The following is a 15,266-nucleotide window of genomic DNA, read 5'->3' on the forward strand; positions in this document are numbered from 1 at the left end:
TCAGGTAGTGTTTGGAACTTGAAGATTTATTACCCAGTGTCTATAAAGACTGCAGCAAATCAAATCTGTGATGGAAAAAAAAAAAAGCTGAAAAAAGAAAAGAAAACAAACAAACAACAACTAAAAAAAACTGTAATAAAAAGGTTCAACACAGGAAGTCTGACAAACTGTTAATTTTACTTAGGATAATTACAGTATTTACATCTAGGTAGTGCTGACAGCTTGGGGCTTTGATATACACTAATGTGATTTCTAGGCAGCAGAAAGGAGATGGGCAGAGGTCACTCTCTTTGTCCAGGAGTATCAGCTTTATATGCCAAATTTGGAGGAGCATTGCGGATCCTACAGACTGCATCCTGCACATCATCCCTAGGGAGTGAGCCCAAAATTGCATGCTGACCCTGGGAGAAACAAATGGGAGAGGAGAAAGAAAATGAGGCCACATGATTTTGCAGGAGCTGCTTTTGGTGCTTCAGTCGATGGTTCATCAGCGGCAGCAGCTCTGGATATAAAGAGGCTGCTGTCATCACCCGTGGCTCTGCTCCACCAGCGCGACCTACAGCACTGGGCTGAGGAAACAGCTTCAAAACGAGGAGCGGTTGCAGCTCAGATGTTGGTTTCCAGCACAAATGCTGCTGCTGCTGCTGCGTGGGATGTTGGACATTTGCTGTGTTCCTCTCTCATCCTCCCCGCTGGAGGCCTCCAGCTCTGAATGGGACCGGCCGTGGGGTGAGATGCTGGAGGTGGTGGCAGCCCAGAGCAGAGATGTTGCATGAGCACTGTGGTTGCAGTGATGGTAAAAGCAATTTTTGAGGGGAATGCTCCTAAATTTGGGAGCAGAATATGGGTGGACTCGATTCTTCTCTATCAGTACCTCTGGGTGTCAGTATCAAGTTTTAGAGTGGGCCCTGGCCCATCAGGTTGGGATTCACATTGTCCTCAGCCCTTTCAAAGATCTCTTGCACAAACACCATGAAGTCTGTCAAAAACCTCCTCCTCTGTGTTCCCAAACTGCCTGGAGAAGGGTGCAGTGTCCCTTTGCTCCTCATTCCACACTGAGCTGGGGGCTGGCAGGGAGGTGGGTACCATTTGCCTGCCATGTAGCAGAGGGGGTCCAGGGCTCATCCCTAAAGCCCAACACAAGGGAAGGGCGTTTCTGTGTGTGTGTGTGTGAGAAATGCAGTGACTTACGTGCTGGAATGGCACAAAACTGAACTTGTCTTTTGCAGAAAGGGCTGCAGCTGCAAGCTGGGTTGTGGTGAACAAACACCATCAAAAAAGCTGCAATGCTGGAATTCAGGCAGGGGAGGTATGCAAACATCAAGAGTAACACCATGTTTTGTATTGAAAAATCATAATGTTTTGTGTATAAAATGTCAACATGATTCATTCTGATGTATCTAATATGACCGGGACGGAGAGAAAGCTCCAAGGTAATGCCACCTCCCTCAACACACAGACAGAGATGAATGCCTGTTTTGCTTTGTGCTGTAGCTCATGTCTTTCAGGACATGGAAGAGGAAGTGGGGATGAAAAGGACACTGAGCAGGCTATGCTCTGGAGAAACCCTCCCTTAACGTCCATCAGCACCCACTCAAGACCCAGCAGAGCAAGACAAAAAAGAGACAAGAATAACCAAGAAAGGCACAGCCAGAAGAGGATGTGTTCTCAAGGGCACCACCAATGTGCTAAATGATCTGGTCACCCACCCATGGCACATCGACTGAAAACACACGTTCCAATGAGCAGAAAGTCCAGAGAGGCCATGGCCAGGCAGCACTGCAGTCCCGTTTGAGTTGTGATACCTACACTGCTAACACACTCATAGTTGTGAATGGGCAAACTCCATGCTGCTACAGGTCTGGGAGTGGGTAAAATCCAGCAAGAGAGCAGGTGCTGATGTGCATCCATGTCTGGATAGTTCCTTTTTGGAATCGGCTGTTGTTAATTGCATTCAAATGTCAAAATGCATTTGAGGTTTCTTCTCCAAGCCGTACTGCTGCTTACACGCTTGGCGTTCCGTATCACAGTGCAGCTGGAGCAGCTCTCAAGGCTCTCCCATGTGAGCTACGTGCACAGAGCCACCCAAAGCAGCCACAGATCTACCCCTGCCCCAGATTCCCACAGGAGACAGTGGAAATGCCACAATTGCCTCCTGCTCTATTTGGATATAATAGATCCCTCTTAATTTCACTTCATGCCACTGCTGGAAACCGTGCAGACACATTCTGTGCCTTGGGTTGCCACAGAGACAAAGCCAGGCCTTTGCTCTAGGGGAAGCAGCAGCAAAGATGATTTGACTGACAGCAGCTGAAAAGCCACAAATCAGAGGGAAATGCCTGTGCTCATGGTTTCTGTCTCCAGCCAAAAAAATACCCTCAGGGCAGTGCTAAAGGCAGACAAACCTGGATGATGTGACTGGACCCAAAACAAAGATCTTGAGGAAGTAAATTTCCTGATCAGCGAGCATCTGGGTTCCAGGTCCTGAAAAACCCAACGCTAAACAAAATGGCCTGTCACAAGAGACATCTGGCATTCAGGCAGATGCACAGGGCATTCAGAGGGGGAATGGCATTTAACCTGGCTGTGACCATTTTTATTCTGTACCCCTATTCTACATTACCATTTAATGCCAGCTATCACATCTCCCACCCTCAACGACTAGGAAAAATGTGTTGATGGAAAGGTAATGTCATGAACATTAATGCAAGGATTTTACTGGATCTACCACTGCTGCCATGAAGCACCATAGCCTTCAGTAACAGGAAGAACTGCTCTGACCTTGTTCAAGTCCCCGGCATCTGCTGAGGCTCTCAACATAGGGACCAAACTCTGACACATTAAGGATACCATTCAGCACAGCAGGTACCAAATGAAATGCAGTGCAGTTTTCAGAGTAACAACATCTGGCCCGGAAGAACGATGGGTAGGCTTGAACTGAGAAAATAGCAGCAGAAAGCCAGCACAGGGTGAATTTGTTCGTACACTGCTCATTTGTAGCTCTGCAGTCAATCTTGCAGGTGAATTTCCCAAGCGTGCTTTCACCTGACACATGGAAGTGTTTTATGACCACTGATAAAATCTAACATTTAGTTAATGTCTGCAAAGCTAAATGCATGGAACTGTGAACAGGTAATGAAATTTTCCTCTGTAGGGGAGCTGGTTTAGTCAAACTAAAGAGCAGAAGTGACAGAGAGTAGTTTCTAATAATGACATTGACCACTAACTGTACAAATCATTATTTCAACTGAGCTCCAAGAAAGCATGTCCACATGAAATGCTACCTGCATAAATTGCACCTAGCTGGGGCCGTGTCCTGTGTCCATTGCACTCCACAGAGAAGCTTAATGATGACCTCGGTGAGCCAGAGGTGTGGTTCTGTCACATAGGAGTCAGGCCAAACCTGCACCCAAAGCCTGGGCACAGTGACAAGAGCTGTCTGGCTTAAGAACGGCCTGGTTTAAGTCTCCAGCCTACAGATAATTCTCATTTACCGACTTACCGCTCATGAAAGAAAGACAAAAACTTAGATGGGGAGCTCCAGCAAGATTTTATTCCATAGTACACGAGAGGACAAAATTAAAGCAGAATGTATACACTACTGATTTGTCAAGATGCTAAGACAAATCCGTACTGACACAAACAATGGAGGCTGACAACATCTGAAGTACAGGGACCATCTCTCTAGTGTCCATACCTGCAAACACAAGAACACATTAATGCTTAAAAAATATGTTTAATATTAGCACCAGTTTGGACAGACTTCATCTCATCCCATCACAAACCAATCTGCACGTAAACCACATGAAGGTGAAATGCTATGCTATGAAAGCCTAAGGAAATCCTCCAAGCTTCACTTCCCCAGAAAGTCTATCTGGATACTAGTTAGCTGGGAGACTCCAGGATTTTGTAAGCGAGAGGTCCTTGGTATCCTCATCTTTTGCCCTGAATCCCACTTAACATATGCCGAGTGCAACTGAGGCCAAAGCCTGTGACATCCCCAAATGTATCATTGAGTGCTCTTTAGAATATATTCATTCATGTCCTCATTTCTCATAATGCTGCTCATGCAACATCAGTCACTAACCAGGCAGCAAGGGCTCAGTTTTCATTAGGTGTTCACTAAAACATCTTAACATCAAAATGCTGGTTAGAATTAATATGCTTTAAAAAAGGAGGAAAGAAAAAAAAAGAGTGAATTCACAGTTAAGAAAAGACTAAGGGATAAACTGCCCAGAATGAAGCAAGGGCCGTATTTATTATTTACGTAATAAAGTAATTAGTTAATTATAAATTAAAATTTATAATGTCTTTATTATAAAATTAGTATGTACGTGGTAAAGTATAAATCAGGTCATTTTCTAAACCCAAACAGCTTGCAGGGCAGTACAGACTTCACTCAAGGCTCCACTTTTATTTAATTCCATTTTTCTCCCCACTATCCTTAGAGAGAATGTCAATAGAAGCCAGTACCTCTTAACAACTTCCACATCCACCACAACTACCTGGGCTTCCTTCAGAGCTCACTTTGCACCAGGTTATTAAGGGAAGTGAGATCAAACAGCGAGGTGGAGAAAAAGAAACCCTTTCCCAACAGCAACTATGTGAGACTACAAATGTGAGTGTGTTCCCATATCTGACATCATTCACTTCTATCAGCAGAAAGACAGCAGTATTTTTCATCCTGAAATCTGCACAGGATACCTACTTTTGGAACTCCCATTCCCTGTTGTCCAGTGGGCATACTTGGCGAGTTTTGAGCCAGCGAGAGATGCAGTGGAAGTGGAAAGCATGCTGGAAGAGAAAGTCCAAATCACATCACACTTCAGAACACGCAAACATTTCTCAATGTAAAAATGACCGTATAAAGCAGCACGGTAAGAACAGAGCAAGTGTTTGCAAAGACAGGGAGGACTGATGGTGCAGCTCATTGGCAAACACCAAGGAACTGATCCACATTTTCAGAGAGGAATGGAGCGTGAGGGAAATGGCAGCAGGGTGCCAGTTCCACAGCACACGCAGTGGCAAGCAACTGACTTCTGATGAAGGAGAGAATGCAGAGTTTAGCAACTGCTAAAATTGGCAGAGCAGATGCTGATAAGAAGCATAATCAGAAGGACAACAAAGAAGATTTCACAGCGAGTAGCAAGGACTGCACGTATGTATATATGCTGAGGCTTTCTGCCAATCTTTTGGACTAGCTAATGCTTGAATAAAAATGGACTTGCAAAATAGTAGAAATCTCTATTATGTGGTTAGTACAGGCATTTTCTTCCATGCTCTGAACAGCTACTTAAAAACAAGCTTCCACTTGTGCTATCTCTTGCACAAAGAAACCTTCATTTTGACACTTAGATATTCTCACGTGGCAAAAAAGCCACCACTCTTCTCTTTCACAGACAGAACTGCAACATTTACAGTCTTACTCCACTGTTACCTCTCTGTAACTTGATCCCACAGTATAGTGAGGATGGGGTGAAGGAACAGGTTGTTACTATTCCCTTATGGAAAATGAGGTCTTTCCAGATCAGGTCCAGGCTAGCTCAGATGTATGCAAGTTTGTGCTCACATGCCAGAAGGACCATGCGTAAAGGAGTGCATATATGGCAACAAATGGAGAACAAGTGGAGATTATACACTACAGCTGATTTCATCTTCCTTAGGAAGGGAAAGCAAACCACCTAGCTACTCCCATGGACTCCTTGAATCAGCCTGCATAAGGACAAATCAAGCATGCTGCCATCCAGGTAATCCTATTATCTGGGGACAGATAAAGAAGCATAGCTTTGAGGCAGAATCTTGATCAGGAAAATCCTGCTCAAAATTAAATATCTATTATGCTTCCAAAATATACAGGCAATGGCATATCTTCCTCCCTTCCCTTTCACATATACTTCTCTACCTTCCACTCCTCAGTTATTTTTCTCTCTCCTTTACACGTGCTACCAAACAGATGTAATTCAAACAGTGTATTGTTTCGGTTTTTTTCCTGGTAGATTATCTGAAATATTTCATAGAATAATCTTCATCCCTGACCATGAAAAGGAGGGTAACATCACTGCACATATACTCAGCAATCAGAGTTTCCCTTACATTGCAGACACCCCATGCAACCGTGCACTCTTCAGACGTAGCTGATGCTTGGTTTGCTTGACATTCTATGCCTGTTAAAACAAAGATTAAACATACATATGCATAAGTAAAGGATGTACATGCAATACTAACTGATACATTTCTTCATTATAACAAGCTGAGGTGGGGGAAACTCTTTGTTTTGTTGCATTTATTACATCAGAAAGTGTCAAGAGACATTGGTTTCATGTGTACTGCTTTTCTAAAAGTATCAGATTAAAATATATTTCATCCTACTGTCCTTCTTCCTCTAGATGGTTAGTGTTCCAAAGTTCCAGACAGCAAGAGTGGTTAGCTATCAGTGACATGTGTCTGTTCTCCAGATTTTAAGGATAAATATTTTCCATTTGTTCTCTTGTGTTTTAATGCATCCATCCTGACAAACTGTTGCCATAGCACAGCCTTGAAGAAAAGTTCACTTAAATTTTTTACCCCAGTTTCTCTAAACAGAAATTGTCTTGTCAGACAGTTATATTTACAAATTAATTACCTCACGTAACAATGAGGCTTTCCTCTCTCCTTCCTATAGCCTTGTGACAGGTAAGTACACCCTAAAAATACATAGGAGAAAAAGTAAGTTTTAAATTGATATTTTGAACTTCTTACACCTGAGAGCTTGGTACGCAGGATGATCCCAAAGATTATTTATGGTTCTGTGCTGGGTTTTAGGTTTTGTGTCAGCTGGCATGCCTAAGAGCATGAAGAGGAAGGAATAAAAGCTCTAGGAAAATAAATCCAACAATGTTTGGATTCTCCATTTCGGAGCCCAACTAATTCACTTCTGCTCCAGCTCAAGACAACACTTCAGGAAAATAAAAAGACATTTCCAACTTCTTCAGTCAGCAGCACAAACCTATGTGACCAATAGAGTAATCTAGCTTCCTGCTAAAGGATACTTCTTCTAAAGGCCAAGCCCAAATGGTTTAAGAAGACATGCTGATAGATGATCAGCTTAGAATTTGATACATGGGTTTGTTGATTTATTTTTTTGCTGATCTATTTACCTGGCAAAGAAAAGGTCTGAAGAAATTCCACTTCTCTGTCTGGTTCACAAATGAAGGATTAATAAAATAAGCCCACACATTTAGCTGGGCTTTTTCCTGTCATATCCTTTTCTCCACTTTCCACACTCTTTCAGATATGGAGGTGAACAAAATAAAAGAAAAGAATATTTTTCATGAGATGTAAAGGAGACTGGTTAATCCAGTCACAGGAAATCTTTCGAAATCAGGTGAAGGTATAAAGAAACTCAGTAGCAACAACTGTTCTGCACCATTTGAATGAACCTGTATTACATGTTTTACAACAATATATGACGTACAAAAGCAAGAAGTCCAAAGCACAGTCTTTGGCCAGCCCAGAGAAGAGAACAAAATCCAATACAACTGAAGAGTCTGATGTCTGAATTCCTTAAGTCTTCAATGCATGTAGCAACAGAACTAAATCTGATTAAGAAAAGGGAAGATGCTCAAGAACCTTGAAGAGCTTCAATCATTTTGGTGAAGCGTGCATTTATTAAAATTTGCTGCTCAGTATTGCTACAACAATCTTACTGTTATCATAGTATAGACTTGTGGTATCATAAAGTATCCTAGGGCATATAATTTTAATTTGAAAGATTTGCCACAAGTCTGTACGATAATGGGAAAATAGTGAGAAGATGAGTAGAGGGAGAAAGAGCAAGCAAAGTCAACTGTTACACAAACTTTAACTCAGGATATCTGTGAAAGCCAGGAAAATAATGCACTACACAATATACTTATTTTGTTTCTTCACCTCTTTCCACATTGGTCAGCATTATTTGCTGACCAGTCAGTATAATTTAAAAGATGAAAGACCCCAAAGCCTAAAAGAACAGATGATCTTATGCACAAACAGCTGAGGAGGAGTTCTCTTGCAGTGATGTAAGGTCCTCCCAACGTGACATCCAGATTTAACTCCCTCATCAAACTGGCCAGATGCTACTGCTCACACTACTATCTTCAGCTGCCAAAAGCAGGCATTCCCAAAGCTGAAACACCTTCCGGTCTCCCAGTTGCCTAATTTCAAAAAGGGGCAACATATCCCCTATGCAACAATAACGAGCAAACTCTCAGAAAAATGTAAGCTGATGATTCTGGCTACAGAAGAAAGATGAGCTATTTACTGGCTGCTGCCCCAAAAGAGGTGGCAAGAGACAGAGAGTACCTGGAGGAATGCTGAACTACTCTTCTGCTTCTCTCACTTTTTGATAGAGTGAGAGCAGACAGATACAGCTGAAACCCAAACTACCTGTAAATAAATGAGAACGAGGCAGTGGAAGCATTTCAACTCTAGGAGATACAGCTGAAGTCACGGCCCACTGCACCAGTGAATTTTATGACAGAGCTCTTCAAAATGGCTTCTGCTTAAGCAAGGGTAACCACTGTAGGGGTTCCCCTTTCTCTTTACACACTGCTGAACAGTTATACACAGTTATGCCCTGAAGATATTGAGTTATTGGGAAGAACAGAACAAAATGTACATACCTTGGCTAACAACACGCACTGTATTACACCAGAGACAGAAAAAAACAGATAGCCACGCTAGGAAACCTAAAGTACATTCTACATAATGTAGAATGAGCTCTTGGTTTTTCAAACTTCAGAGGATTTTCAGAACTTTCTCCTTGCCATTTTCTCAGTTTAAGAATTATCTGAATATTTACCCTAGGATCTTTCCATTGTATTGTCATATGACTCCTACTGAAAGCCCCTTCATATGACACTCAGTATTTCCTCTGAGTATCACACTCTCAAAATATTTGTGCACAGCTATCATTGTCCACTCCTACTTATGACTTAAGCAAACTATATATACATGACTTAGCAAACCTCATATACTTAGTTCTGCTCTTCTGCTCTTCTCAAAAAGCCAACCTGCAAATCATTCTGAGACTTTTCTTTGGATTCTAGCCAATTAGACTACCTTTGTGAAACTAGAATATCACATCTGATTCTTTCCATCTTACTATCAAAGAAAGAGACCACTATTTCAACAGCACATTTCATACAGTTCAAAGTACGTACAGTACTACAGTATTACATTCCACAGAGAAGATAACCCACTATACTATTCACAGTGTTTCTTAACATTCCCCAAACTTGCTACATTGCAATGATTGCACCATAGAGTAAACCTTGGAAGAAATCAAGGACAATGCACAAAGAAAATCTAAACACACCTTGGTTCCTTTCAGAAGAGATCAAAACCCACTGAAAATCTACTCATCCCTTCTATGTGCTGAAGATGAGCCACACCGAGGGCCAGGGGAATCCTTTGTCCTTATTATTAGCAACTGAATCGTAATGTATGTGCATTAGCAGGACTACAGGAAACCTTAATGTTGTTATATCCTAACTTTTGGGTGCTTGACTTCATAATGTTAACAATCTTCCATTAGCATGGCTGGTGTTACTAATCACTGTTTTAATGTTTGCCTTTTTAAGGTTTCTCTTCATCACTGGGAGAGAGAGACAATCATACCCTGCATTTTATCAAACTGAATCCTGTGTTGTTCTTCCCTGCACAAGCTAGTAATTTTTCCTCAATTTCCCATCAATTCACATCTTATGTTTGAAAATCTAATTAAGATGTTGCTTAACATCATTAATGATCTGTAACAAGGAAGTAAGTAAATCCAGAGCCAACATTGGAACTCAGAACACCCATTTAGATACTGCTTCTACTCTGTATACTGTCAATTTTGGGCCATCATTTGCAGTTTGTGCTTTTGATAACATTGGTTATGCCCTAACTAATAAGGTGTTATGCCTGAGCAACTCAAAAAGCAAAACAAAACAAAAGCTAAGTTAACCACGCTCGCTTCCTTTGATGTTCTTCCTAACATGCCCATACCCTTTCAATCCCACCCAACCCCAATTCTGTCAGGATTCTTTATTTATGTTGATTTTATTTTACAAAGAACTGACAAAGGAAACTCACTACTGGAAAGTAACTTCTGTCCACGCTCCTTCCAGCTCCTCTAATTCTTCCCTTCATCCTCTTGCTTCCTATTTGCCATTAATCAAAGCCAACAAATATATAGAACTCCATTTGTTTCCCATAAGAGGTGGCATTAATTTTGAGGCAGATTCACAGAGTGAAACACACCAGCATCGCACTTGTTTTGATTAATTATCTTAAATTGAAGGGTTGTATGTATTTGTTTATTATACTTGTAAATTCCATCAGTGTAAGTTATCTTCTAATCAATCTTTAAAATGTCATTTACCCATCAGCTGTATATCTCAAATAAAAGAAAACAAATATACAAATACAAATCAGAAACCTAAGAGAATAAGTTGTAGTCACTGTCTGTTTTTGGGATGGTACAGGTTTGAGATTCTTCACTGTGTCAAAGGTCCTCAGCACACGTCGCAAACACTCCTCTCACCTGCTTGCCTTTACTGCTTCCATTCCTTTTCTAATGATCAAGGGTGAAGTGACGGACGGACAGGCAATAGCTGGCTCAAGACAGAAATACATCTGACTCAAAGCAAAGAAGTCAGCCTGATTAAACTAGTTTCAGCCCTGTATGGCACAGTGTGCTTTTGCTTTCTATTTTTCCTGAGTTTTTCTGTTTTCATATAGGCTCACTGACACAGTTACCAGCAGCAGCACTTTCAAGGGCTACTGAAAAGAAAGTGAAACAAAGCTATCACAAAGAAATCATGATTAGCCTTTCTCGGCTACTGAAGGTCTTGCTTTTTGAGGTACCACAATCCTCCTGTTTTAGTAATACAGGCAACTTCCAATCTGGGGTATCTTAAAAGGTGTTCTCTCTCTTACCACTGAAATAACGTGGACAGTTACTGTGCCAACAATATACTGTCAAAGTTTTGAGAAAAAATAATTGGTCGTGCTTATTACCAATCCTCAATTGGACTAAAGCCAGCGACATTCTATATGGATACTTATTTTACAACAGAATGTTTTATACTTAATCCTCTTAATCCTACTATTGCTTTACTTTCATAAATAGTAAGTATATTTGTTAATTGGACTGCTGAGATTATACAGGAAAAAAAAATTGAAGTAGTACTAGCAAAACATCATGTTGGCTTCAGGATTTGATTATTCTCTTCGTAAACAACCAATTGATTCTCTAGGCAGCCACAAAACTCCCCATACTATAACCCTAATTTAGGCAAGCTAGCTTTTGCAGAATGAGGAGTCAAACATTCAGTGGTCTGAACCTTTTCTAGTCAGTCAGACACAGAAGGCACAACAAGATTTCATCCTAATGCTTGCCATCAAGAAGCTGATACCCACTCCAGCATCCCCACCCTTACAATCTAATGCCTCTCTTTGTAAATAATACCTGCCAACCCTAATAATTTCACTTCCTACAGGCTCTATATTATTACTTTGATTACGTCTTTTTTTTTTTTTTTGCATTCAAAATGCACTCAGCAGCATCATCTCTTCTGCAGTTGTGGTGCCAGGTGATTCTATTCTTTACAAGAAAAGGGTGAGTGAAAACCAGGATGATAACAGAGGTCACAAGAACAGATTACAGGACTTCAGCATTATATAAAAAACAGTTTAGTAATGGTACTGAAAGATTTGGTTCTGATCTGAAAATTTGCTGAATTGCACCCTGAATAGTGGAAATTTCAACTGTGCCTCATGTACATGTCAGAACTGTAAGCACCCCTCCCCACCATTTACTTACACAGATCCATAATATGGTTTCTGCAAATGGCACAGTTATCAACCACGATGTCCCACGCCCACAGAGCTACTGCGTTCCACTAGAGAGAGGGAGGGGGAAAAATAAAAACGTAAATTTTATTCAGTTTATAACATATGGAAATCTTTGTTATTCCTCAAGATCCCATTTCTTCTGAAGTGGAAAAGTTGGGATATTAAAAAATGTGCACCTTACAGCTCTGCAGTAACCTTATACCATACAGCTTTCTCACATACCTCTCACACCCAATGTCTCCTTCCTTCTAGTTTCAGAAACAGATACCTCTCTTCTTTATTTTATTTTATTTTGTCATACAAATGCAAACATCTGCATTTCTATTCATAATCTCGTGGCAAGGATGCATCTCATGCCACACCCTCAGTTCTGATGAAAAGGGCAGTGCCTTGAAGAAGGGCCAGTCCAAATGTCATTTTGTTAAGAGGAATTTCCATCGTTTGCAGCAGTTCTCCCAGTAATCGTCCCTCAAAGTAGCTGGGGCCAACAACCAGAATCACTTCTAACTTTGCCCCCTCTGACTCCTGAATCATCGCCACTGAGAAAATAAACAATGTGAAAGTGCTTCCAAACAAACCCTTCAAAGACTTTACTTAAAAATATGAATAAAAGAAAAGTGGGATATCTGTTTCAAGCTACTTCAGTAGAATGGTTGGCTAGGAAACTCCATGACAACTTTAGAAAACCAATTCAGAATGAGGACTTCAGAACGGACTAGGAGCCTGCTTTGGCAGGAGGGCTGGACTAGATGATCTCTAGAGGTCCCTTCCAACCCCTACAGTTCTGTGATTCTGTGACTTTGACACAAGTTACACAGAAAAACACAGCACTTTTTTATTCCTCCTCCCCCCCCCCCAAAAAAAAAACAAAAAAAAACCCCATCATAATTAGGTCTTTTATAAATTGATAGAACTCATGAATTGCTTGGAATATTGAAGGTAAAATAGCCTGGATATCCTTTCCACTTTTTCAGACTGATTCTACTGACAGTGTATCTACTTTATTCCATTTACATCTCAGTGTTTCTATCGCTTCCTCTGAGCTCCAAATTCTGAAAGTCCCACGTGTTGCTAAGTGGTACACACACAGAATTGTAGGGTTGGAAGGGACCTCCTAGAGATCATCAAGTCCAGCCTCCCTGCCAAAGCCACACACTGCTGAGAAGAGTCCAGCCTCATCCCTTTGCCTCCTGCTCCTTAGATATTTATAGACAAGGATCAGATCCCCTCTGAGTCTACTTGAAAGCAAGGCTGAACAGACCCAGGTTTCTCAGCCTTTTCTCATAAGAGAGATGTTCCACACCCCTTATCATTTTTTTAGCCCTTTGCTGGACTCTTTCAAGGAGATCCCTGTCTTTTTTGCACCACTTCACTTTTCGTAATTAGTACCAACTCTATTACTAGATGCTTTGAGAAACGGGTGAGTAGTGATCTTCTCATCTAACAAGATGAGAACAACACTGAGGAGAAAGCGGCAACCCTCCAACCCGCTCCCTCGGCCTGAGATGCTCTCGGCTCGGGGCGGTGGGGCCCTGATAGAATTAGCCCCGCCCCAACTCCGCCCCTCCCCCTCCTCCCGCCCGCGCGGCGTCGTCCCCTAATTGGCCAACCTCCGTTCAAAGTGCGGAGACCCGCCTCACCCATTGGCCTGGACATACGCCAATAGCCTCCGCGAGCCCCACCCCCTCAAAAGTCAGCGCCGGTGCGGAAGCGGGCGCCCGGCTCCATGAGGGGAGCGGGAAGCGGCCCCGACCTGCTGGCAGCCACCAGGCCGTTCCCGACCTCCCTCCTCCCGCTGGAACCTGCCGGGAAAGCGCGCCACGCCATCGGGTCTCACTTTCTTCACTTCGAAGCGTTTCTTGCCGGCGCCGCTGTTAGTGCCGCTGGGGGTGTCCACATCCATCGCGGCCGCCATTTTGGATGCGTGAATAGGCCGTTCCGCTCTGTGCGCATGCGCGGAGGAAAGGGGCTCAGGGAATCGTGAGGAAGGCGGAGGTGGGGCTCCCGCCAGGCTCCGCCCCTCCCCCACCCTCTCCGTCACTAACAGGTGCGGGGACGGCGGCAGCGCGGCGCCTGGGGGAGGCTGGGCGCTCGGGCTCTTAAAGGCGCCGCACAGGGCGGGGCCGCCTCTGGTTGTTCCATCAGTGCGGGGCCTTCCAGCCTCAGCTGGTGTTACCTTGGGAGATGGGCGCCGGTGGGAAAAGGCCGTGCAGCAGCAATCGTACGGCCTGGATTTATTATGCGGTGTAAAGCCATTCTTTATGAGCTGGCAGCAAAAGGAATAGAGCAGTGCAGGCCGTAAGCCTTGCTGAGAGGTTCTGTGTGAGAAAACACTACCTAGGGTAACAAACTGGAGGGTGGAATGTGTATTTCTGTGCTTGAGAGCTTGGGGCTCAGAAGTAATGCAGCACCGGTCCACATTACTGGGGATGCTTTGAAGGATGGATATGAGGGAAAAATAAGGAGGCTGCCAAGCTGAGAAAGCAGAGCGATGGGCAGGTGATGTGACAGCTGCTAGTGTGCTCAGTCTCAATTAAAATGAGAAAAACCCCTCTCCCCCATGTTAAAAGCTGTTCCAAAAAGGTGACATACTTAGTGATTCTGATGCAGTTACCTTCCAAAAGCAGTGTCTTTCGTTTTGGTCATTGTCCTTTACAGCCCTGTAAAAAAACGTGGATGTGGCACTGAAGATATGGTCAGTGGGCATGGTAGGGATGAGCCGATGGTTGGACTAGGAGATAGTAGACATCTTTTCCAACCTTAATGATTCTGTGATTCTTCAGTGGTGATAGCAGACTGGTCTGCAAGGTCATGTCTGCCAGGAGCAAAGCACAGGGAAAGAGATAGACCTTAGCTAAGTGCTTACAAGCCTCAAGTTTGCATCTATGAATGACTTTTGTCGCTGACTTCCTGCATGTCACCTTCTCAGTTCTTCAGAGTAATTGATTTGATTGAGTTGGGATTTCTATCAGCCTTTGCTGTTGTGGGTGTCCAGACAGACAGCATCCACAAGTGGTACTTAATCTACCTTCTTTCCACATTGCCACAAAACTTCTCAGAGTTCATGAAGTAAGCGAACAACTTCTCTCCAAGGCCCTGTAGCATCCCCAGCTGATCCAGAGCGCTCAAAGTAAACCTGAATTCAAAGAGCAGAGCCAGAGGGGTAGATTAAAGCAATGCATCCCGTAGATATCTTGGACCAGATGATGGGTAGTTTCTGCATGAACCCAATCTGCCTGTATGTGTGTTTTCTAGATGATGGTTGCATTATGCTCCCATGTAGTATTTGTTTTTTCAATCCATCACTGAAACCTCAGGAGAGAAATGAAGCCTCCTGCTCCCCATAATCTGGTTAAGATGAACAGATGAGATTCAGAGAGAGGAACGAGTTGCAGCATTTCATGGGA

At 42.9% G+C, this 15,266-nt stretch overlaps 1 protein-coding gene across 1 annotated transcript; it reads right to left on the reverse strand.

Annotated features, from left to right (window-relative positions):
* Positions 1-3,531: 3,531 nt before the first annotated feature.
* On the reverse strand, positions 3,532-13,832 carry RBX1 (ring-box 1). The gene is made up of 5 exons (XM_065742986.1): positions 13,697-13,832; positions 11,828-11,906; positions 6,094-6,164; positions 4,709-4,794; positions 3,532-3,697 (listed from the first exon to the last, which is right to left on the reverse strand). The coding sequence occupies exons 1-5, from the start codon at positions 13,772-13,774 to the stop codon at positions 3,685-3,687; spliced, it is 327 nt and encodes a 108-aa protein (XP_065599058.1). The 5' UTR covers positions 13,775-13,832; the 3' UTR covers positions 3,532-3,684.
* Between the last annotated feature and the right edge of the window lie 1,434 nt (positions 13,833-15,266).

Source organism: Cyrtonyx montezumae, unplaced genomic scaffold (genome assembly GCF_038088225.1).
Source record: "Cyrtonyx montezumae isolate F1298 unplaced genomic scaffold, pur_monq_1.0 scaffold_3, whole genome shotgun sequence".
NCBI classification, from domain to species: Eukaryota; Metazoa; Chordata; class Aves; order Galliformes; family Odontophoridae; genus Cyrtonyx; species Cyrtonyx montezumae.

Excerpts from the sequence above, each read along its gene's own strand:
- RBX1 (XM_065742986.1), bottom strand. The coding sequence starts at position 13,774 with ATGGCGGCCGCGATGGATGTGGACACCCCCAGCGGCACTAACAGCGGC. Across the intron at positions 11,907-13,696 it reads AACGCTTCGAAGTGAAGAAA|TGGAACGCAGTAGCTCTGTG; the intron begins GTGAGACCCGAT and ends CCCTCTCTCTAG. Across the intron at positions 6,165-11,827 it reads AAACCATATTATGGATCTGT|GCATAGAATGTCAAGCAAAC; the intron begins GTAAGTAAATGG and ends TTGTTTTAACAG.